This window comes from Lotus japonicus, chromosome 2 (assembly GCF_012489685.1).
Source record: "Lotus japonicus ecotype B-129 chromosome 2, LjGifu_v1.2".
Classification (NCBI taxonomy): Eukaryota; Viridiplantae; Streptophyta; class Magnoliopsida; order Fabales; family Fabaceae; genus Lotus; species Lotus japonicus.
This window is the reverse complement of record NC_080042.1, coordinates 45545836-45571466: the sequence shown is the minus strand read 5'-3', so window position 1 is coordinate 45571466 and position 25631 is coordinate 45545836. Positions and strand designations below refer to the sequence as shown.

At 36.4% G+C, this 25631-nt stretch overlaps 1 protein-coding gene across 1 annotated transcript; it reads left to right on the top strand.

Annotated features, from left to right (window-relative positions):
• The first annotated feature begins 7103 nt into the window (after positions 1 to 7103).
• LOC130738106 (beta-carotene hydroxylase 2, chloroplastic) lies at positions 7104 to 10315 on the top strand. The gene is made up of 7 exons (XM_057590010.1): positions 7104 to 7628; positions 7710 to 7769; positions 8012 to 8083; positions 8380 to 8514; positions 8667 to 8792; positions 8951 to 9007; positions 9773 to 10315. The coding sequence occupies exons 1-7, from the start codon at positions 7212 to 7214 to the stop codon at positions 9851 to 9853; spliced, it is 948 nt and encodes a 315-aa protein (XP_057445993.1). The 5' UTR covers positions 7104 to 7211; the 3' UTR covers positions 9854 to 10315.
• Positions 10316 to 25631: the final 15316 nt, after the last annotated feature.

Genomic DNA, 25631 nt, shown 5'->3' with positions numbered 1-25631 from the left:
ATAAGTTAACTAACAAGGATATAAAATAAATGTATCTATGTAATAATATTAGTGTGTAAATTTATGGCCACACTACAAATTGTTAAGAAAATAGTGTTGTTTTATATCATCATCTAATTTTTTTTTTGGAGAATGGGTTTTATCTTTTTGCAGAGATCGATCATTGTACCTATATTACATGCATGAGACTTGAGGGGTAGTTGTGCTATGCCGTGGTGACCATCAGTGTGGGGTAAAGGGGAAATTGAAATCATTAATGGCGATTTGCATTTTAATTAGGATGCAATGATGCATGATGAGTTTGGAGGCTTTAGTCCCTCTTATTAATATATATATATATATATATATATATATATATATATATATATATTTATGGCTAAAAAGCACTTTTGGCTTCTGATGTTTTAAGTTTGTGCAAATTATACCCCAACTCTATTTTTGTCGATGTTTCTACCCCTCATGTTTTCAAACAGTGCACCGTCTACCCCTCCGTTAGTCAAACATTAAAAAACTAACGGTATGACCTGATTTGACTTTTTTTTTATAAATATTTTTCTGACCTGCCACGTGGAAATTATAAGTGAAATTGAAAAAAAGGGGTATGGGAGATTCAAACTCAAGACCTGTAAGTAACAAAATATGCATTTACCCAGTTCAGTTACATACATAATTGATATATACCTCAAGCAAATTTAATTTATATCATTTTCTTGATCATCATCAACTTCATATACTCCTCTTCATCTCTCCAATCCACTCAGGAACCTCTTCTGAGAAAGCCTGACTGACAGAGGCGTAGACGGTGCACTGTTTGAAAACATGAGGGGTAGAAACGTCGACAAAAATAGAGTAGGGGCAGAATTTGCACAAACTTGAAACATCAGGGGCCAAAAATGCTTTTTAGCCTATATTTATTTATTTGGTTTTTCAAAAAAATAAGGATGCATGATGAGTTTTCACTTAAAAAGGAAGGGGATCTGAAAACAAATTCTCTGAAAACAAATTCTTTGATTATTGATTCATACAAAACCTAACAACTACTGAAGGGAAAGGGTTTGTGTGAGTTATGGGTTATTGCCGATCAAGTGTTCTTAGTGTAGAAATCATCTGTCTTCTATTTATGTCTCCAACCCTGTCTCTCCAATAAAAACATGACACATCATTTAAAATGTACACATCAATTTTCACAGTTTTTTCATTTGATTAACGACGTTAAATGCCTCTCTCTTGCACGAAACATTTTCTTTCTGAAGGGCAATCATCGAACAACACGGTTCGTCTGTTCCATTAATCCACTCAAATCCGTGGTACTTTTTTCTGATGTTTCCCAGATCTGAGTTTTTTAGACGAAGAAAAAACGAGAAATCAAAGCCCCCAATTCAACGTTCTCGTGTGCACCTTTACTTCTCCTCTCCATTCACGCGAAATCCATCCCCAATCCACGAAGGAGATGCATACCCGCGCCCATATCTGTTTTTTTATTATGTATGTCTTTGCCTCTGACATTTCTCTTCTCTTTCCCCTGCTCTTTAATTTGTCTCTCTTTTCCTCATCCTTCTGTTGCTTTCCCACACAGCATAGTCGATGGGTTTTGATAGCCTCTGTAAGATATGTTTTGGTAAATGGAAAAAACTTACAATGGAACTCACAAAGGAAAATATTTTGTATCCATGGTGCTCTTTTGCGGAATTGAGAGGATTCAAAATTGGAATAATAGGATGAAAGTTACAGAGAAGTAACATATCTTTCCCAAAACTTCCTAAAAGGAGGCTTGGAGAGAATCACGATTGTGATAGAATGCCAATAGAAGCATAGTCTCTAGACCAGATCTGCGTTGTGCCACCGCTTGCTCAATCAACCATCGAAGGAAGGAAGACAGTAAACGGAGAGCTTTAAAAGAAAGGTTTAATTGCACATTTGCTTTCTCATCTTTCATCGTTGTGCGAAATCTCTCTCCCATGTTTAAAATGAGCAGATTCTTTCCCTCATGTATTAATTTGTGAAAATATGCCCATTCCGTTAGTTAACCGTGTGAAAGCTAACAGAGGTTGCTATTTTCACCCCATTTTTTTTACTATCTGCACCCCCTACACAATTTCTGGAAAGAAAAAAATTAATAAAAAACTCAAAACCGAAAATCTATCATCTTTATGTCTTCCGTCATAATCTTCATCTTCTTCATGGTATACAACAAAAAACCCAACAATTTTTTTACCGCAAATTTAATCAGTGTAACCTAATGCTTTTGAAATTACTGAAAGTGTTTTTTCCTTCCTCCTGCTGTCACCGTTGTTCCTGCGACTTCCACTCTTCATCCTCGCAACTTTGTCACTTCCATCACATGCTTCCCACCTCATCAACAGTTGTTTGCTTTGTTCATTGGATTAATAAGGTAGCAAAATCGGATAAAGAAAACAACAAATCACACCATGATGATAGAATGGAATCTTTTTTAGTGAAATTCAGAGTCTTATTAATTATTTATTGTATTTAACTTATTTCCTTTACTTTTATTTATGATTGAGGGGGTGTGGTTAGTAAAATAAGGAGGTGAAAATAGCAATCGCCGTTAGCAATTGGATGGAAAGTTAACGGCAGCACAGTTTGAAACATGAGGAAGAGAAGCTGCTCTTTTTAAACATGGGGGAGGGACTTCACACAATGATGAAAGATGAGGGAGCAAATGTGCAATTAAGCCTAAAAGAAATAACGGTGTTAAATAGTGATGTGGGTATTTAATTGACGTGTCTAATTCTGAAAGGCGGGAGAGAGAGGGAGACACAGAATTAAAACAGGTGATTTTGACTCGTTCTTAGTGATGAAGAGAGAGGAAAAAAGGGAAAGAGAGTAGAATTTGAATGTACAAAATAATCAATGTTTTTTTGTTTATTTCTTTTAGAACTCGATCATATTGTAAAAAAAATATTAATTTTGCTCCCTCAATCATATAGGTAAGCCTTCGAAAAAAGTTGAGAATATAAAAAAATTGACCTCATTTAAGTTCTTTAATATATTTATATTAGAGTTAAAATAGATGTAAAAGTTATTTCAATTCAATTTTTTGTTTATTTGAAAAAAAAAATTCATTGAAAGTGTATCTAAAATACATATTGGTTTGATTAAGAAAAAGTGTATCTAAAATACACACTAAGTCAATGAGGTGAGTGTACATACATACATATCCAATGATGAAGCAGTTAAAATTTTATGTTAAGAGAGACAAAGGTAAACCCAAACTAAACAATTTTTGAAAATCTAAAAGTTTGTAAGTAATTCCTAATTTTTTTATCCTCTAAAATAAAAATAAAATTAATGAATCCAATGTTTTATGACCATACACATATAGAATGAAATAAATTATTGACTTGAAGATAATTTTTTTTTGCTATATTTAACATGCCTAGCTGATTAGCTAGTTGAAAGCATAAAAATTAGTTCTTAAAAGCTAGTTGAAAGCTTAAAAGCTAACTGAAAGCTAAAAGCTGACAACTAAAAGTTGATAGCTGAAAAACTACTTGATCGAAAAAAAAGAGTTTTTGGTAAAACTTGGACAAGTTGAAATTGTTTAATGACATCTTGTATAATTTTTTTATGTTTTTATTTACAAATCAATACATACATGGTATTAAAATATTAAAATAATGACCTTTCCTCTTGTAACAAAAAAAAATATTAAAATAATTACCATTTTAAATATTTCTATTTAATTCAAATTATCTATCATCTTATAATTATAATAATAATTCTAATTTTTTTGGTACATACTAATTCTTAACTTAATTTTACTTTTCATATGTTTATTAATTTAAATTGAATAAAACAAATATTATTATATTATAATTTAATAAAGTAAGCTTATAATTTTCTAAATTAAAAAAATTAAAAATTTTAAATTAACGCTTCAATAGTAATTATTTCAAAATAAAAAATAAGGATCTAGTGTTTTTATAGATATAAAAAAAATTAATGATAGAATTTTATTATAATGGTAAGGATAAAAATGAGAATAAATTCAATAAGCTATAAAGCTACATATATAAAAGCTTTAAGCGATTGAAATAAACTCATTTATTAAACACTTTTAAATTATTTTCAAGCTAGTTCAAATAAGTTATAAGCTGGCTGAAATAACATGCTAAACTTAAGATATATATGGTTTATTACTAATTGTAATGCAAATGCCTATAAAAAACTATCTGTAATGCAAATTAATATTTTTATAATAATGGAAACATAGAAATAAAAAAATTATTCATTATGTCCCATCAATTGTCCAACTAATGACATGATAAATTTATTCTATTTCAATCATAAAATAGTAGCTTTAAAAAAATCCTAAAATATTCAGAAAAAAGGAAAAATACTTTTTTAATTTCCTTCCACTTCATTTGATTAAGTTACATTATGCTTTATTTCGTTTCTCTTCATTATATATCATCAATCTAAACAATAGCTTAAGAGATTATTGTGTCGTTGAAAATGGTCATTTTCCTTTCTTCCAGGTTTCTTGCAATATCTTGTGCATTGAATAATTGGCTCACAAAAGAATGTCATGACATAACATAACCGGGAAGGTCCTACTTGTGAATCTGACCGGATACACTGCTCCACTCACCGCCCCTCCACAATTGAAGAGTCAAGATAAGTTTATAATTCAAAAAGGAAAGAATTAAAGGAATGTGAATTCCGTCACATCATAAAAAATATATTTGTTATAATTAAAATTTAAAATAAAAGTTATTATTTCTCATACGTGACATGTTATGATTGGTTACCTCCGTGTAAAACTATTTTACACTACAATACATATCTATTAAATTCAAAAGAAAAAAAATATACATCGATCTCTAAAGTCCATTTGGTATGTTTTATAAAATAAAGCCTAATAATATAAAACTAGAATGTATCAAATCAGATAATATAAAGCCTCATAAAAAATTAATACAATATAACAATTTGCCATACATTGTATAACTTATCATTTTATTTAAAGTAACATAATCATATATTTCGTGACATATTAAATAATGATAAATAGTATAAAGAAGATGATAATATTAGTGGGTGATGAAGATGATGGTGGTGGTCGAGGTGGCGTCACCATGACAACATTACGTAGTAGCGGTGATGACGATGGTGGTTGTGGCGGTGGATATAGAGGTGACAGTGGTGGTAGCGATGGAGGAAAGTGATTGTGGCGATAGTGGTGGTGGGTTGTGGCGATAGGTAGTGGTGGTGACGTTGACGATGGCGGTGGAGAGTGATGGAAGCAGTATTAATGGTCGTAGTAATGGTGGCAGATGGTGTTGGTGGAGAGCATTGTGGTTGTAGCAATGTTGTAGGGTGGTGGTAAAAGCGGCGGTTCAGATGGTGGTGGTGTTGGAATGTGACAAAGATACTGGTGGTGGTGATGGCGGTGATAGTGGTGATAGAAATGGCGGCTGCGGCAGTGGTTGAGGTTGGTGGTGGAGGCAGCGTTAGTGGTGGCGGTGGAGATGGAGGGTGGTGGTGAAGGTGTGGTGGTGGCGATGGATTAAATATTTTCTTGCTCAAGGAATCAAGCTCACGCTCTATTTCCTATAGGGATGGAATAATCTGTTGTGTTTGTACTTGATGTTATAGAGCATGCAATAAAAGAATTTAGGCTTAAAAGCATTTCAAGCCCCTAATGTATCAAGTTTGTGCAAATGTCGTCCATACTCTTTTTTTGTATATGTTTGTACTCTCCATGTTTCTCAAAAGTGCAACGAATGCCCCTCCGTCACTCTGATGTTAAAAAATGGACGACGTACGTTGTTAAATTTCACTTCAACATCCTACGTGGCGTGACACATTATTAAACAAAATATTGAACTTGAAAAAGGGTTGAGGAATTCGAACTCAGAACTTTGAACTAACAAAACACCCACTTTATCAGTTGAGCTACACAATCTATTAGTTAAATCATGACTGGAGTTTTATTTATATACTTATTCATCATCATTCCTCTTGTTCTTCTCCAATTCTTCTTCATCATCTTCATCCACAACCACATTGAAGCCCTGATTTTTCTATCTCCAAAATCAAAGAAAAAAACAACATAAGGAGAACTGCAAGCATTGGAGTGGGCAATTTTTTTTCCTAAAGCATAGTTATATAAATGAGGTGAATGTCATGATGTACAACCCACCTCAAAACGGGTTCAAAAAACCAGCAACGTCGGAAACAACCCAATCCAAAAAGAAAGAACAGCAAACTCAGAAAGGATCCAAAAAAAGCCAGAAACGCCCAAAGTCAAGCAAACATCCTTTAAGACCCCGAAAAACCGAAGGAACACCCAAACCCCAAGCTATCCTAAGGAGAACTGCAACCATTGATCTGATCAGCAACCTGAACGATGACAACATCATCAGTACAGCCGTAAACCATGCCTAAACGTTTCCTCATCATAATAACACTCCTCGCCCTAGTCAAAATGCCATATCACTCCGACAATTCCACCGACAACACCATCAACTCTCTCTTGGTTGACTCAGCATCACTGACTACCGCTGTTTCAACCCCTTGAGTCTCGCTTCAGGACAATATTTTAACTTCCAAAAAAGTGAATTTTATCTAAAAATTTATAAAAGTAAAGGCAATCAATTCAGTTATTAAGAAAATATACACAATGATCACATCATATTAGTTCCTAAAATTACAAATTTTAAATTAAGTTTTGTTTGTTTGAAATAATTTTAAATCATGTTGATTATTAAAAACTAATATCAAAGAAGTTATCAAAATGTCCTCGAAAGATAGTTCAAGTAATAAGTGATATATGAGTTGGGAATGAGAAAGTCCATGAATTAAACTTTAGAGGATGTAATTTATCTTTTTCGATGTATTAAAAGAAGAAGTTATTTAAATAACTCGGACAAAAACTTAGATTAAATTATCATAGTCCTTGATAGATCAATAACTTAACATAAGTGAAATTTCTAACAGTCAAATATTAAATATTATAGTTATTTAATAGCCCATCAATTATACATTTAAAACAATTTTGTATACCAACTAATTCCTTGATTGGCCCCACACAAGCACTTTCATTACAAAGTTCCATTCACAGCAAAGAAAGCTGTGGTCTCTGTTTTCCCCCCTTTTTAAACCTTCACTCCACACCTTCATTCAGAGATAAACACAAACACCTTCTGTGCAATCTTCAGCTTCTTCCAAACCAAGCTCCGGCTATGGCGGCAGGACTCTCCGCCACCATAACCGTGAAGCCCCTCTTCCGCCGCCACCATCAACCACCGTCGTTCCCCCTCCTCCTCAACCCACCTCCAGCACTCTCCTTCTCCTCCTCCCCCTTGCGATGTTTCCATCACAGCTCAACCCCTCGCACCCGAAGAATGACTACGAGCTTCACCGTCTGTGTCCTCATGGAGGATCCAAAACGCAGCACCCCCATGGAAACCGATGCGGTAGAACAAGGACAAGAACAAAGACCTTCTCCTACTCAAGTCGTGTCTGCGAAATTGGCGGAGAAATTGGCTAGGAAGAAATCAGAGAGGTTCACGTATCTCGTTGCAGCTGTGATGTCTAGCTTTGGAATCACATCCATGGCGGTTTTGGCTGTTTATTATAGATTCTCATGGCAAATGGAGGTTAGTGGTGTCTTTGGTTTTTTTTTTTCATTGGGATGGGTTGATAATTTTGAAATAAAAAATTGGGTTTATTTGGTGCAGGGTGGAGAAGTTTCTTGGTCTGAAATGTTTGGTACATTTGCTCTATCAGTGGGTGCTGCTGTAAGTCCTATTAATTTATTTAGTATTTTATCATTTCTGATCCCAATTCAGTTTTGGAACTTTTTGTATGTTTCCTTTTGTTGGAGATCTCCCAAAAATTAAAACTTTTGGTAAAACCATAAGTTTAGGGGATTTCCAAGACAAAACCAAAAATGAACTTCAGGATGGGTGCCTTATTTGCTATAAAATTCATCTGGGGTTCATTTAATTTTGGGTGATAAAATTCATCTGATTTTTTTCAGGTGGGTATGGAGTTTTGGGCTAGATGGGCTCACAAGGCTCTTTGGCATGCTTCCTTGTGGCACATGCATGAGGTATAATTATATGCTTCCAACTCTTTCCCCCTTGTTTTTTTATCTCCCCTTCATCTTTTCAGTCAATTTGTAGCAAATTCAAGAAGCACATAAGCATAAAAATTCAAACCTTGTTGGTTTTCAATGGTGATTTTTCTTTTCCCCTCTAAACACCACATAGTCCAAGACCAAAAAAAGGAAAATTCTTCAATTTTGATTTGACCTTGCAATTTCTCAGCAACCAATCACAATAAACTATTAGTATTTGATAGCAACTCAAAACATGAATTTTACTTAATTTTGCTTCAATTTTACAGTCCCACCATAAACCAAGAGAAGGACCCTTCGAGATGAACGATGTTTTTGCAATAATCAACGCTGTCCCTGCCATCGCTCTCCTATCCTATGGTTTCTTTCACAAAGGACTAGTCCCTGGCCTCTGCTTCGGTGCGGTACGTGTATCTTTCAAAACCTTTTGTTTTGTTCTCTCTCTCACTCTTTCTTGGGAGCTATATCACTGTAGAGTGTAACCAATGAAAAATAACTACTTCATGGTAAAGCAACTGAACATTAACTTTTACTGTGACACCTTCTATGAGAGCAGGGTCTTGGAATTACTGTCTTTGGGATGGCCTACATGTTTGTTCATGATGGTTTGGTTCATAGGAGATTCCCAGTGGGCCCCATTGCCGATGTGCCCTACTTCAGAAGGGTAGCTGCTGCTCACAAAGTAATTATCACTATGGTTTTAACATTTTTATTATGATATAATTTTCATTTTCATTAGCATGTCAAAAAGATATATATATATATATATATATATATTTTTTTTTTTTTGTCTAAGTTTGGGGCTATCTGATACCCATGATTTTCTTGTCGTTATTTCAGCTTCACCATTCAGACAAGTTCAGTGGGGTGCCATATGGGCTGTTTTTGGGACCAAAGGTAAGAGCCAAATTCTTCAGTTAAATATATGTATATTTATTTGTTAAAATTTATAGTATGTTTGGATTAATTTGCTTCACCTATAATGAATTTTGACTTCAGAAAACTACTTTCAAAGTTTTTTTTACATGTTAAAATGAATTATGAAAGAATAGAGTGCATGTTTGAAAACCCTTTTATCAATTTTGAAGCTGGAGTCAATTTTTTGGGTAGAAGCTATTGTGATTAGCTTTTGTTCTTACTGTTGATTCTGATAAAGAGAAGCATATTTAAACACGTTATGGACAGTTTATGCGAGGAGCTTTTAGGTACTGGAGTTAATTCTGAGAAAAAAGAAGTTGATGTACACAATTAAGCTATTAGAGTGTGTTCCGTTCCTCGTTGAGAATCCACACTCAATTCATGTAGAGTAAAATCAATTATGAATGAAAATATCAACGTTTCAGAGTTATTTTAGAAAATTGATTTCAAAGGTAAAGTTAATTCTGGTAGAAATTAGAGAGAATAGTTTTACATTGAACATAATCAATTGTGAGATTTTACAACTAATTTTCACAATATCATCAACAAAAATCACATTTTCATAAATGTATCATACATAAATTACTTCACATTCAATTCACACTTTAGTCAATAGTGATGCTGATCCAACCATGCACTGAATTGATGAGCTCATGTCTTCCATATTATTTTTATGTGTTAGTTGGACGCTTTAGTTTTATTGTGGTGCTATAATAATTGTTGGGTGATCAATATGGCGCGCAGGAACTTGAAGAGGTGGGAGGTCTAGAAGAGCTGGAGAAAGAGATAAATAGGAGGATAAGATCATACAATAATAGTTCATGACAAAAGCAAATACTAATCTAGAGTTGTCTCACAAGCAGAGTTATCAGTGTAAAGAAATATTGAATGATATGAAAAGTTTTGCTTGCATTTATACAGTAACTAGTTATAGCAGGGCGCATGAGAAAATAGATGTAAAATAACAGTAATAAACAGAAGGTTGTGCAAGATATAATTGGTGCCTTCTGTTTTTGGCTTTAGCTATGAGAAATGGGAGAAAGTACCCATGTTGCATTCCCTCATGCCCCTAGTGGGAAGGGGTCAGTCAGCTAACTTCCATTTGCTCACAGTTGGTTGGTCCCTCCTGTGGGGCATTTAGCTATGTATGCCACTCAAGGAGGGAAGGGCCTTGGTGACACCACCAATACAAACCCCTAAAATGCAGGGTAGGGTTTTCTTGGACTGAAAGTACACAATCTCAGTGTGAATAATAATATCATAAGGCTGAAATTATTTGTCTTCTTATATCTTAATCTGACTTTCTATGATAATTTGAAGTTAGCATATAACTTAATAATAATAATAATAATAATAATAATAATAAATAAAAAAAAAAAAAAAATAATAATAATAATAATAATAATAATAATAAAATAATAAAGTTTTCTCAATTTTTTTATTTATTAAAATTTTATAGATCAATAAGCCAAACTAGTGAATTATATGATATTAATTTACACTATGCACACTTTATGTTAAAAAAAAAGATTATGCAGACTTTCAAATTTTAAATGAGCTGATATTTTAACCGCAAGTTGAAAAGATATATGAGAGCTTATAAGTTAGTAGAAAGTTTATTACAACTGTAGTATTTAGGAAGTAAGAAGTTTGTTATGATGGTTAGAAGGTCGTTAGAGGGTAGTTAGATGACAGCTGGAATAGTTAGACTGGTTAGTTATTTAATCCTCTTGTGTATATATAGAAACACTTTACTATGCATTTTCAACTTAATGAAATCACTAATTCTCTTCATTAATTTATTCTTATTATGGTACTAGTGCGATAACCTGTGTGCTGCACGAAATTTTATGTTAAAATTTTGTAATGAATAAATTAGTTTTCATATATATGTAATTTTTAAATTATACATAAGTCAATCGTGTAATCAATCAACCAATCAATCAATATCAATATCAATATCAATATCAATATCAATATCAATATATATTAGAAAAGAAGAACTTCTATCAGACTGATTTAGTGACGTGTCATTCTCACGTTAATTCTTAGTGACGTGTCATTCTCACGTTAATTCTTATAAAAAATATTACACGTGTCATTCTCAGGTTAATTCTCATAAAAAAATATTTTTTTAAATTTTAGATTTGATTAGGATTTATGTTGTTTATTTCTTAATTTTATCTTAATTTATTTTTGATTTATTTTTAGAGTATTAATTAATTTTTATGGTATTTTTATTGAATTTTCGGATTTTTAATTAATTCATGATTTTATGAGTTTTTATTGTTATTTGCTAGATTTTGATAGTTTTTATCTATATTTATTCAGTACCTTTTTAAATTTTAGATTTGATTAGGATTTATGTTGTTTATTTCATGATTTTATCTTAATTTATCTTAATATTTATTTTTAGAGTATTAATTAATTTTTATGGTATTTTTATTGCATATTCCGATTTTTAATTAATTCAGGATTTTATGAGTTTTTATTATGATTTGCGCTAGATTTTTGTAGTTTTTATCTATTTTTATTTATTACCTTTTTAAATTTTAGATTTGATTAGGATTTAGGTTTTTTATTTCTTAATTTTATCTTAATTTATCTTATTATTTATTTAATGTTAATTTCAGGAAATATTTTATTTTATTTTAGAGTTATTTTTAGAGTATAAAATAATTAAGATTAAGGTTGTTTATTTTTATCTTAAATTAATTAATACTCTAAAAAAATCTCACGTGTCATTATCAAGTTAATTCTCATAAAAAAAAAATTCATGTGTCATTCCATTTGATAGATTTTCTTATGTTGTGTTATTTTATCTTGAAACCGAATTTTAAAAGATTTGCCATAATTATCTAAGATTTACCTAGATTGCTCATTACTAAATTTATTTTCAAAACAAATCTTGAAACCGTTCTTATTATCTCTTTAAATTAGGAAAAGTCTCAAGCCTAATTTACTACATATTTACAGGAATCCCGTGATTTCTCCTTTTATTATTTCTCACGATCCATAATATAAAAAAAAATGTAATGCTGAGATTATAATCCATTAAAATTTAAAAGATTTTTCCTAATTATCTAAGATATTGCATCAGTCATCTCCTCCTCTATATATTAATATATATTAGAAAAGAATTAGATAACCTATATTTTGTTGACACGTGTTTCCTAATTCCAAAACAGATATTGAATTGAGTATTATACGAATAATAAACAGATAGTTTAATAAATAAGGATAGATAAAAATTTTAATTTCATGAAATATTTTATCTATCTATCAGATAGTTTTATTTATCTATCCCTTCGTGTAAACAGTTTTCGTGTAATTTTTATTGTGATTTTGATAGTTTTTATCTATCCTTATTTATTATTTATTTAATTTTAATTTCATGAAATATTTTATTTTATTTTTGAGTTACATTTAGAGTAAAAATGAATTTTTATGGTATTTTTATTGAATTTTCATATTTTTATTTAATTCAGGATTTTATGAGTTTTTTATTGTGATTTGCTAGATTTTGGTAGTTTTTATCTATCTTTATTTAGTACCTTTTTAAAGTTTAGATTTGATTATGATTTAGGTTGTTTATTTCTTGATTTTATCTTAATTTATCTTATTATTTATTTAATGCTAATTCTAAGAAAAGGGAGTTGATTTGGTGCTGAGGATCCACAAAGCTACCATGGACACACAGAGATTTGATAGCTGCTATTTCTACCTCTGCCACATGTCGCGATCACGACAGAGGTATGCCGTAAGATGATGTTACGTGAAGAAGAATTTATCATGTTGTGATTGATGGTTTGTGCTATTTCAGTTTATCCTTTGTTCGTAATTCAATCCTGGATTCTTAAATTTCACATATTTTGTGTGTTTTGATCCAAAAGTTTACAAATTTTTGCATAGACCCTTTAACGAATCATTGTTGAAGACGTAATGTTTTTTCTATTGTTCTACTTCCGCTTTTGTATTTTTTTAAACCAGATTTTAGTATAGTTTGTAGAAATCCATGCGTTCGAAGCCATACTAAACCAGATTTTGGTATAATTTATAGAAATTTACGAAACTTAGGATAGCCCGAATTTATATTCATTTCTCAAATTTTGCACGTTTTTATTCATCATGTTTGAGCTGTGTGTATAAGCATACTATTTGCACTGTATGTGAATGATGCACAACTTACTAATTTTTTTTTTTAATGATGCACAGGTCAGTCAAATTGATGAAAGCATATGAAGAGCTCACATTTAATCTTCATGAGTATGGTTAGCTCATTCTTAAGGTTGGTTCATGTTTTCCTCAAACTCATTAGTTTTGCATATACTCATGTTTTAGTATGCCAATTGGGTGACTTATCTTACTTTACTCTATATATTTCCTTAAGTTCAATTTAAATTGATTGTTAGTATAAGTTTATTGGTGAAGTAACCACAATTATTTTGGGTGAGAGAATTATTTTGTTTTTTTCTTACATATATAGATAATTTGCTGGGGTGCGCACATATGGGGCAATACATCATTTTTTGTTTCTCTTGACTGAAATGTTCCTTTGATTTTTTGTTTCACAAGAGCTCCACCCCAAGATTCACAAATACACTAAATACAATTCTTTCACCACAGTCCTTTCAAATTGGTGAAAGAGGGTATTTTGTTCTTCAAGACTTCATTTTGGGTTTCTGTTTCAATCTTCTTCATGAATTGATTTTGTTCTTCAACTAATTGTAAGATGTCATATGCTTTAAGGATTCCTGCTTTTATTTTCTTAATCAAAAGCAAAAGGATTGAGAAAAAGAAAATCTTCTAGGGTGCAGAATATTCACTAATTGGAAAAAAAAAATAACACGTGTCATTCTCAGATTAATTCTCATAAAAAAATACATTTCAAAATTTTAGATTTGATTAGGATTTATGTTGTTTATTTCTTGATTTTATCTTAATTTATTTTTGATTTATTTTTAGAGAAAAAATACATTTTTAAATTTTAGATTTGATGGATTTAGGTGGTTTATTTCTTGATTTTATCTTAATTTATTTATTATTTATTTTTAGAGTATTAATTAATATATCCCAAACTTTTTTTTTTTAAAAAAGAGTGAGTTTGAAAGCTATAGCTTAAGTTAATTTGTTAATATATTCCCAAATAATAATAATAATAATAATAATAATAATAATAATAATAATAATAATAATAATAACATGTGTGTGCGGATATGGGCCAGTTGGGTACTATAGTACCCATACCCGCACTCATACCCTATATTTTTTGCGGGTAATTATCTATACTCAACCTCATACCCATTTAGCGGTTTTTTACCCTACTCATAGTGGATATTTTTTGCGGGTACCCTATGATTTTGAGACCCATTGTCATCCATAGATTTAGATTTTGGCAAAGATGGATAGCTTCCTATAATGACATTGAATTGTCTAAAGGTGGAGAGCTTCGAGTTGCTACCCACGTGAGTATGGAGACGAGTACATGTAATTTTTAAAAACGCGGGTATGGAGATGGTACTATAGTACCTACCCATTGTCATCCCTACTTAGTTGAAATAAACACAATAATGTTATACTTTATGATATATCTTACACAATCCTGATTTGTGCTACTATCACATTAATTTTTTTTAAGATTAATATGTTGATAATTCCTTATATCTATGATTTGTGTTATCGTCTTCATATTTACAAAGAATGTGAAACGAGTTCCTCTTGGTCTCAATCGGGCTTAGAAGAGAAGTCTTTATGTCCACTTTACTCATCAATTCTGACTTTTCTATTTCATTCGTTGTTTAATATATTTTTAATAATCAAAGTATTAATTAATGCATCAAATAAAATAGACATATTTCCCGTGCAACGCGCGGGTAAAAAACACTAGTATTAAAGAAAGAAATAATGATTTTCAAACATGTACTCAATTTAAATTTTAAATTGATATTAGAGAATGAATTTCTAGATACATATACGATCATATGATTATTTTCTCTTTGTAGGCTTTTTTTATATGTATATTAGATGATAATCTCAAATTGTATCTTTTATTTTTTGTACAAATTAATATTAATTTAAATGAAATCATCATTATTTTCGTTTTGCATGATCTTTTATGCATATTAGATGATTCAAATATTTCTAAAATATTCATAAAATAATTTGAATATAATAATATATATAATGAATAATTTATATAAATTTCAATATTTTTTGGATTATGATAATATTTTTGTATCTTTTTTTAGGATAATATTTTTGTCTATTCATTACTGAGCAATTTGTAAATAAATTTTTACAATATGTATTTAATGATATTAACGATTTTTGTGTTTCTAATATATTTATTTATTAATTTATAAATATAAATATATTTTTCTATCAAAGGTTTAGGTCTATTTTTTTGGAAATACGTATATTGATTTTTTATGGAGCAAATACGTATATTGTTTTTTAAAAGTAAATACATATATTGTTAATACTGTTGTGTACTATACATTTATTAATATACTACTTGGACTGGGCGGGACATAAAGAAGATTATGTCCCGCCCAAAATGAACAACAAACCATTGACGATAGCCAAGGCGGGAAAGGCAACATGACGAGCTTCATTGCCCTCCCTTAGGTGATGGACCCACAAGCCAGCTGGAAGATTCCTTTGGATTTGTCTTATATGTACGGGGATTTGGGCCCTGATTGTCAGGCCCAAATATAGGAAAGATCCATATCATGACCACCCCCTCTATAAAAGGGGAGGTCATCCACTTGTACGAAACCAACTTTTTCAGCATTAATGAGAATATTCCTTTTATGGTAGTTTTGCTATTTTAGTGCTCTGCTAGGGTTTACTTTTTGTCTTTCTCTTACATAAGCTTGCCCTAGTACAGAACATTGGCGCCGTCTGTGGGGAAGACTCAGCTCTTCCGGTGACAGAAGGAGGAATCGCGAGCCATGGAGACTCGTTCATACGGCGTAGGTCGGCGCGATCATCGCCGGCGCGGTGGTGGTCGACACGGCGGTCGCGCCGGCGGACGAAACAACAACCGTCCCGTACTGGACGACCAAGAGCAGGAAGCTTCCTCGGAGGGGGTCCACTCAGTGGCGCCGTCGCCGGCGTCATTGGTGAATGCAGCTCCGGGAAGACCTTCAGATCTGATCGCTAAATCAGATCCAGGTGTTCGGCGGCGTTCAACGCCGCCTGATTACGTGAACTTGGAAGATCTTAAAACAACTGCTCCACGGAGAGCGCAAGAGGCAGTGACAGGTATCACGCCTGCGGCTTTGCAACAAATGTTAGATACCTTGCAGAAGGTGCAGTCCCAAAACGAGCAGTTGCAAGCCCAAGTTGAGTATCTTACTCAGCGGCAGAATTTTAAGCAAGAACAACGCCTGGAGGCGGAGGATGTAGTTGAATTCCAACCTTTTGTTCCAGCCATCACTAGGGTGGACATTCCAAAGCACCTGCAAACCATGGCATTAGACGCCTTTTCGGGCGAATCTGATCCTATGGAGCATCTTAGATACTTCAATACTAAAATGGTGATCGGCGGGGCGTCGGATGCGGTAAAATGTCGATTATTGCCTTCCACGTTCAAGGGCATGGCGATGCAGTGGTTCATTCGACAACCGCCCTTCTCCATTGATAATTTCACTGATCTGTCCACTAAGTTTCTGACTCAATTTTCCGCCAATAAAACCACAAAAGCAACAATGTTTGATCTTATCAGCATACATCAGCAACCAGGCGAGAAATTAAAAACCTACATGGCACGCTTCAGCAAGATGGCGGTGCAGTTGGAGGATGAAAATCCAGATGTCTGTTTGGCGTCATTCAAAAATGGCCTTCGGGCGGGAGATTTGAATAGAGACTTAACAAGGCGACCGGCGAAGGATATGATGGATCTTCGCGCTCGTGTTCAAGAGTTCATATTGATTGAGCAAGATGACCAGAAGAAACAAGAAAGAGAGGAAAGACGTAAGCAGTCTCAATCTGGCGGTGTTTCACAAGACAAATCTAAGGCGGGGAAGGAAACCAGGATAGCGCAAACCCCCCGTGTACCAAGACCGGGACCATATCACAACTCTAAACCTGGCTTTCAAAATACATGGCACAGAAATTCACAAGGTCCCGCTGCTGCCACAGCTGGTCAGCCTGGTGCTTCGCCAACGCCAATCCCACTTACTAAGTTGAATGCACCCTTAAGTACCATTTTAAGGGCGGTTGGACAGACCAACGTTGTGCAGTACCCACCACCCCCACGGCGGCCGCCAGCTAACGTGGACACCAATAGGTGGTGCGAGTACCACAGAGCGTTGGGGCATACGACAGATAATTGCTGGAATTTAAGGCGGGAAATTGATCGCTTGATTAAAGCTGGCCATTTGGCAAACTTTGTCAAAGACACAGCAGCGCCGGAGGTAGCTAACATCACTCAAGGGGACAAAGGTAAAGGTAAAGAGATAGTTGAAGAGTTGGGCGATCCTGTTGGGGAATGCTCATCTATTGCAGGAGGATTTGGCGGGGGTGCAATTTCAAGTAAGGCCAGAAAACGCTACGTGGCGGCAGTACACTCAGTACAGGAGTCGAACGAAGGCGAGTGTTGGGTGAATCATTCCCCTATTACATTCACCCCTCAGGATTTTGCGCATGTAATTCCCCATGACAACGATCCAATTGTGGTAACAATTAGGGTTAACAATTATGTGACAAAGAAGGTATTCTTAGACCAGGGATCTTCGGCAGATATCATCTATGGAGACGCCTTTGATCGCCTGGGACTAAAGGAATCAGATTTGAAACCATACAGGGGAACTTTGGTGGGATTCACAGGAGACCGTGTCAGTGTGCGGGGATACGTCGAAATTTCGACTGCCTTTGGAGAAGGAGAGTTTGTCAAGAAGTTTCAAGTAAAGTACTTAGTATTGGCGTGTAGAGCCAATTACAACGTACTCTTGGGGCGAGACACCCTCAACAAGGTCTGCGCGGTCATCTCAACTGCTCATTTAACTGTTAAATATCCCGCCTGCAACGGGAAGGTCGGGATATTGCGTGTAGACCAGAATGCAGCAAGGGAATGCTATTTGAGGAGCGTGGCGCTCTATGGGCGGAAGGCCGCCAAGGAGAGCCACCGAATTACAGAAATCTTCCCACAAGAAGGATTTAGCTTGGACCCAAGAGATGATGCTGATGATTTTCGCCCACAACCGCTGGAGGAAACCAAGCAGGTGCAAGTCAAGGACAAGTTTCTAAAGATTGGCAGTGGTTTGACAACAGAACAAGAGGACAGACTAATCACCCTTCTGGGTGATAATCTAGATCTCTTCGCATGGACCATCAATGATGTACCAGGGATTGATCCCAAGGTGATCACTCACAAACTAGCCATACGACCAGGGGCGACCCCGGTCATCCAACCAAGGCGAAGAATGAGTGAAGAAAAGAACAAGGCTGTACAAGTAGAGACTGAAAAATTGATCAAGGCCCGCTTCATCCGTGAGGTACAGTACCCAACGTGGCTCGCCAATGTTGTAATGGTCAAGAAGGCCAATGGGAAATGGCGAATGTGCACGGACTACACGAGCCTGAACAAAGTGTGTCCCAAAGATTCGTACCCACTTCCCAATGTTGACAAGCTTGTGGATGGAGCTTCAGGGAATGAACTTTTAAGTCTCATGGACGCTTATTCGGGCTATAATCAGATTATGATGCATCCCTCGGATGAGGAAAGTACAGCATTCATGACCAATCAGGCGAACTATTGTTACAAGACAATGCCTTTTGGTTTGAAGAATGCAGGAGCTACGTACCAACGGCTCATGGACAAAATTTTTTCAAAGCAAGTAGGCAGGAATATGGAGGTGTATGTGGATGACATGATTGTAAAATCCGCCAGGGCTAGTGATCATGGCGGCGACCTTAAAGAAGCGTTTGATCAGTTAAGAACATATCAAATGAAGTTAAACCCTGAGAAGTGTTCTTTTGGGATCCAGGGAGGAAAATTCTTGGGATTTATGTTAACATCAAGAGGAATAGAAGTAAACCCAGATAAGGGAAGGGCGATCTTGGAAATGAAAAGCCCAACAAGTATAAAGGAGGTTCAGCGTTTGACAGGGCGAATGGCCGCCTTGTCACGTTTCTTGCCAATGGCGGGTGACAAAGCGGCCCCGTTCTTCACATGTTTAAAAAAGAATTCAAAGTTTCAGTGGACAGAGGAATGCGAACAAGCTTTTACCAAATTGAAAGAAACATTGGCCACATTACCGGTACTCTCCAAGCCAACACCAGGCGTTCCATTAGTGCTCTATTTGGCGGTTACTGACAAGGCGGTAAGTACGGTTTTGCTCCAGGAAGAAGGAAAAAAGCAGAAAGTTATATATTTCGTGAGCCATACTTTACAGGGGGCAGAATTGCGGTACCAAAAAATTGAAAAGGCGGCTTTGGCGATTCTGAAAACTGCAAGGCGCCTCAGACCTTACTTCCAAAGTTTCCAAGTCAAAATTAAAACTGATGTTCCCTTAAGGCAAGTACTTCAGAAGCCTGATTTATCAGGGCGATTGGTTAGCTGGTCAGTTGAGCTGTCAGAGTATGACTTACAATATGAGCCAAGGGGCCAAGTCACAGTCCAGAGTTTAATTGACTTCGTGGCGGAATTAACACCCACTGAAGGAGAGAAGACTCAAGGAGAATGGGTCCTGTCTGTGGATGGATCCTCTAATAACACTGGAAGTGGGGCGGGAATAACAATCGAAAGTCCAGATAAAATGATCATTGAACAGTCTCTCAAGTTCGAGTTCAAGGCGAGCAATAATCAATCTGAGTACGAGGCTCTGATCGCCGGCTTAAGGTTGGCCATTGAATTGGGAGTTCAGAAGTTATTTATCAAAGGAGATTCGCAGTTAGTGGTTAAACAAGTGAAAGGTGAGTACCAGGTGAAGGATCCGCAACTGTCCAAATATTTGGAAGTGGTGCGCAGATTGATGATGGAGGTCAAAGAAATCAAAATAGAACATGTCCCGAGGGGACAAAATGAGAGGGCTGATGTGTTGGCAAAGTTGGCAAGCACAGGGAAATTGGGCAACTACCAGACAGTCATTCAAGAAACCCTGCCTCGCCCGAGCATTGATTTGGTAGAAATAAAGTTGAAAGCTGTAAAGTCAGTCAGTGAGGGCGAGATATCTTGGATGGAATCGATTAAAACCTTCTTAGAGAACCCACCAAAGGAGGATGATTTGAACACGAGAGCAAAACGAAGGGAAGCCAGTTTTTACACACTGGTGGGTGGAGAGTTGTATCGGCGAGGAATCATGTCTCCTATGCTCAAATGTGTCGATATCAAGGACGCCCTCGGAATAATGGCGGAAGTCCACGAAGGCGTGTGTTCTAGTCATATTGGCGGGCGATCCTTGGCAGTTAAGGTGATAAGAGCAGGATTCTATTGGCCAACGATGAAGAAGGATTGTTTGGAGTATGTTAAGAAATGTGAAAAATGTCAAGTCTTTTCTGACCTACACAAGGCTCCACCAGAAGAATTAACAACCATGATGTCGCCTTGGCCGTTCGCCATGTGGGGGACCGATATCTTAGGACCATTCCCTGTGGCGAAGGCACAAATGAAGTACATCATCGTGGCGGTTGATTACTTCACTAAGTGGATAGAGGCTGAGGCAGTAGCAACTATCACGGCCGCTAAGGTCAGGAGCTTCTTGTGGCGAAGGATTATTTGTAGATTTGGGGTTCCCAGGGCATTAGTAATGGACAACGGAACACAATTCACAAGTAGTGTTACCCGAGAATTTTGTACAGAAATGGGAATCGAGATGCGATTTGCCTCTGTAGAACATCCACAGACCAATGGGCAGGCTGAATCGGCTAACAAAGTTATCCTGAAGGGTTTAAAGAAGAAACTGGATGAGGCAAAAGGGCTTTGGGCGGAGGAACTACCAGGCGTTCTTTGGGCATACAACACCACGGAGCAGTCAAGCACAAAGGAAACCCCGTATCGTCTAACTTATGGAACTGACGCCATGCTCCCAGTGGAAATTGAAAACCAAAATTGGCGAGTGGCTCGGTTTAATGAAAATGACAACGGAGAAAACTTAATAGCAAATCTAATTATGCTGCCCGAGGAACAACGAGAGGCCCACATAAGAAATGAGGCGGGAAAAGTGAAGGTGGCAAGAAAATTCTCAACAAAAGTGGTGCCAAGAAAAATGAGGGTAGGAGACTTAGTGCTCCGAAAAAATACAATACCCGATAAACACAACAAACTCTCACCCAACTGGGGCGGGCCTTACAGGATTATTGGCGATGTTGGAGGAGGAGCTTATAAGTTGGAACAACTAAGCGGTCAAAAGGTTCCACGAACATGGAACGCCTCTCATCTAAAGCAGTATTTTAGTTAGTAGAAACAACAAATGTGAATGAAGTCGCACTCTTTTTCCCTTTCTTTGGAAAGGTTTTTAATGAGGCGACAATTGTAATGAAGGGACAATTGTTCCCATACGAAAGAAAATTAATGAAAAGATCATTCCAACAGAATCGTATATGTTTTGAATTTTTATTACGAGTTCATCGTATCAAGGTATGCAAATACCGCGAGTAAACCTTTCGGAATAAGAAAGTATCGCCTTCAAAAGTTAAAAGCCTTGGCAATTCTAGTGGCCACTAGAAACCAAGCCTCGTCGAAAAATCGGCTAAGGTATATAACAACGAAAGTTGGGAACAACTAAAAACAACGAATGAACTTAAGATGATATCCATTTAAAGTAGAGAAAAGGGGGCGATGCCCATACATGATTTGGAATGAAAATAAAACGGGGCAATGCCCAAAGAAAAATTTCAACTTCATAAAATAAAAACAAATTCAAGCCAGGTTCTCGTTGTTGGCGTTGTTGCCCTGGCTTGTCCCAGCTTGAGGATCTTCCTTCCCTTGATCCTCATTCCTGTGCTGCTCATTCCCATCCTCGCCATCTTCTTCAGGCTCACTCTCATCATTGAATTGGGGAAGGAGATCGAGGCTAATGTCATCATCACCAACTACTTGACCATCCTTGATCTCCTTCAGCCACCCAATGCGGGAAAGATCAAAGCCCGGCTCAACAACACTGATCTGCTCTTTGGCCGCCAGAAAGCCTTGAGCATATTGGAGAGAAGCACGCCCTAAGATGGAAGCATTCAGGCGATCATGTTTCTTCTCCAACTTTTGATATTTGGCTTGAATGGCAGTGTGCTTGTCATTTATGGCTTCTTTAAGAGACTTTGTCTTTTGAAGAAGCAGGTCCGAAGCAGCCAAGTCTTCAGTTAACTTAGCACACTTCTCCTCAGCAGATTTCAGCTTGTTGTTGGCAGTCTCAGCATCAGTTTTAGCCTGCTCATAGGCTGTTTTGTAATCAGCTGCCTTCTTCTCAAAACGGTTCTTGGCTGAGATCAACTCTTTTACACACTGAGCCATTCCCGCCACAGTGCTGGCGGCAGAAAGCGCGTGATGGATCGCCATGGAAGCAATGTTGGGGGGACCCTGACCGGAAATGTCCTTGTGAATCCGGTTGTCAAAAGTACGGGTCATGAATTCCAGCCCGTTGAAGTGAGGATCCGACAAGCTCAGCAAGGGGGGAGGAGCTTCGCCACCAATGGCTGAACTAGGGCCAGCCTGGCCAAATGGAGTTGATGGGCGGTTGATCAGCGTGCTTGAATCTTGTTGAGGGGGCGGGACATTGTCATGTCCCTTCTTTTTCTCAGCTGGACGACTTTTTGAATCAAGAGTTGATTGGTGGAGAGGCTTACCACCAGCAGCACCTGAAGTTTTTTGACGTTTAGGGTCCCTGACGTTGTCAGAACCCGAGGTACCTTCATTCTTCTTCTTCTGCTCAGTTTCGGCGGCCCTCTTTTTCGCCGCCGCAGCAGACTGGGCGAGGTACTCCTTCATCTTGAGTGGGTTCGCATCAACCTTGCCTTTTCCCATCGTAGCTGTACGGAAAACATCAATTAGACGAGATACATGAACAAAAAGAAAAAGAAGTTACGTACAAAGATTATAAACTTACTAAAAAATTGATTTAAAGTGCCGGACTTCGACGCCTCAATCAAGTCGTGACCGGAAATTACTGGTAGTGTGCGGAGGTAATCGGCGACGCCTTGTTCAGATTCATCCAAGGCGTCGTATGAAACAGATATTTTTCGGCGAGGGTTCTTTGTCCAGTAAAAAGGGAAGAGGGGGTTATTGTCAGAATCTCGGAACAAGTTCTTTATTTCGGGCGACTCCACAACTTTAAAGTATTTCTTCTGCCATACTTTGTAATGGCTTTTAAGGGCGGTAAACCGACTCATGTTCTTACGGGCTAATAGTGGAACCCATTTCACAGAAGTAGGTTTAGTGGTGACTGATTTATAGAAAAGGAAGAACAAGGGATAGGTTGGAGTGAAACTCAAGTGTTCACAAAGAATTTCAAAGCAGCGGAGGAAACCCCAGGCGTTGGGCTGGAGTTGGCAAGGCGCCACATTCAGAAAAGAAAGAACGTGACATATAAACGGCGAGAAAGGAAGTTTAATGTTTAAATCTAAGAAGAAATAGCCATAAACAAAGAAAAAATCGGGCGATCCATCGTCTGGTTCTTTACGCAACAGAACACAGTCATCTTCGCCACATGGGAGGACATTCAACAGATGATCTTCATTATTCGAGGTGGCGGGATCTATCTTCGTGAACCCTTGAGCAGAAATTCGAAGCGAACTAATGCTCCCAACGCTGCTCCAGATAGAATGCAACAGACATTTATCTTCAACTAAATGCACGTCAGAGCGCCATTCAGGTGAAGACAAATCTCCATTAGAGGAGAGAATTGAGTCTACAGAGCCGGCGGGACCGGAATCATCATGGGTAGAAGGCGAGGAATGAATTTCAATTATAGAGGGGGCGACAACTTCCTCCTCCGTGGAGGGTGAAGAAAGTTCTAGGGAAGAAAGGCTAGCGTTTGGTAAAGACATGCGAGGCAGTTTCATAAAAAGAAGATGATCAGAGTTAAAAGAAGAAAGAAGATGAACAGAGCCAGAGAAAAAAGAAGTAAACGAAGAGTCTCAAGAAAGAGAAAAACTAACCAGAGGGAGAACCGTGAATTTGAGAAAGGAGAACGTCGGCGATAGGGGAGCACCGCGCAATGACGACGGCCGGAGGAAGAAAAGGTTCACCGGAGTTCAAAGAAGAGAATGAAAGCTGCGGTGAAAAGGGTTTTCAGAGCAAAAGTTTTAAGGAAGTGAAAAATGAAAAGTGAAAAGGGGATTTTATAGAGAGAAAGGAAGAGAGAGAATGAGTGGGGGAAGATCGTGGGATCGTGGGATTTGAAATTCGAAAAGTTAGGAAGCGAAAAGACATTACTCCTCGAGACGCGCAACTGAAGATTGCATTTATAACAAATGATGACGAAATCCCGGAAAATAAGGATACGTGCGTCAGTTGAAAAGACGTGGTTGACGGTTATGATTAATGGCGACATATCTTTGAAACGGCAACAAAGGTGGCGAAGCGTGAAAATGGCGATGTAACAACGAAGGTAAAATGGCGATGAACGAATAAACAATAGAGGCGAACTACTAGGTAACATGATGAAGACATTTCAACTCTCTACTCGAGTCTCATGTCTTGGGGGCATGTGGACTGGGCGGGACATAAAGAAGATTATGTCCCGCCCAAAATGAACAACAAACCATTGACGATAGCCAAGGCGGGAAAGGCAACATGACGAGCTTCATTGCCCTCCCTTAGGTGATGGACCCACAAGCCAGCTGGAAGATTCCTTTGGATTTGTCTTATATGTACGGGGATTTGGGCCCTGATTGTCAGGCCCAAATATAGGAAAGATCCATATCATGACCACCCCCTCTATAAAAGGGGAGGTCATCCACTTGTACGAAACCAACTTTTTCAGCATTAATGAGAATATTCCTTTTATGGTAGTTTTGCTATTTTAGTGCTCTGCTAGGGTTTACTTTTTGTCTTTCTCTTACATAAGCTTGCCCTAGTACAGAACATTACTTATAATACATATTTAATATATTGACAACCCCAAAAACAATATAAATAGTCCTCTAAACTCATTATTTTTATCGATGACAGAACAAAAAACAGGATAAAAAAATAATTGCTGTAAAAAAAAGTATAAAAAAATACTTTTATTGATGTAGATTGCAAAGTGCAAATGGACCCACCCCTATTTTTACATCTCCATGATTATTTACCAAATGTCAAAATTCTTATTTTTGTACCTCAGCCAGATTTGAACTCACAATCATGGACTTGTATTATAAGTTTATAACCTGTTTCACTTAAAACTCCACTTATTTACAGAACTGCCACCGTGTTTTCATCTCCATGATTTATGTTTTCATTTCCTAATTTATTGAGTCAACAATATGGACCAATCAAAATTAGACATTTGAAAAATCATTGTAACAATCAATAGGAGAAAAACATGTGGAATTTAAGTTACAATGTGACCCACTTTGGTGGATGAGTTTTATATATTATTAAGATTAGATGTAAAATTTTATCTCACTTCGCTTAGTCACTTTTTGCTTTGGATCATCACTATTTGATCCTCGTCTTCAT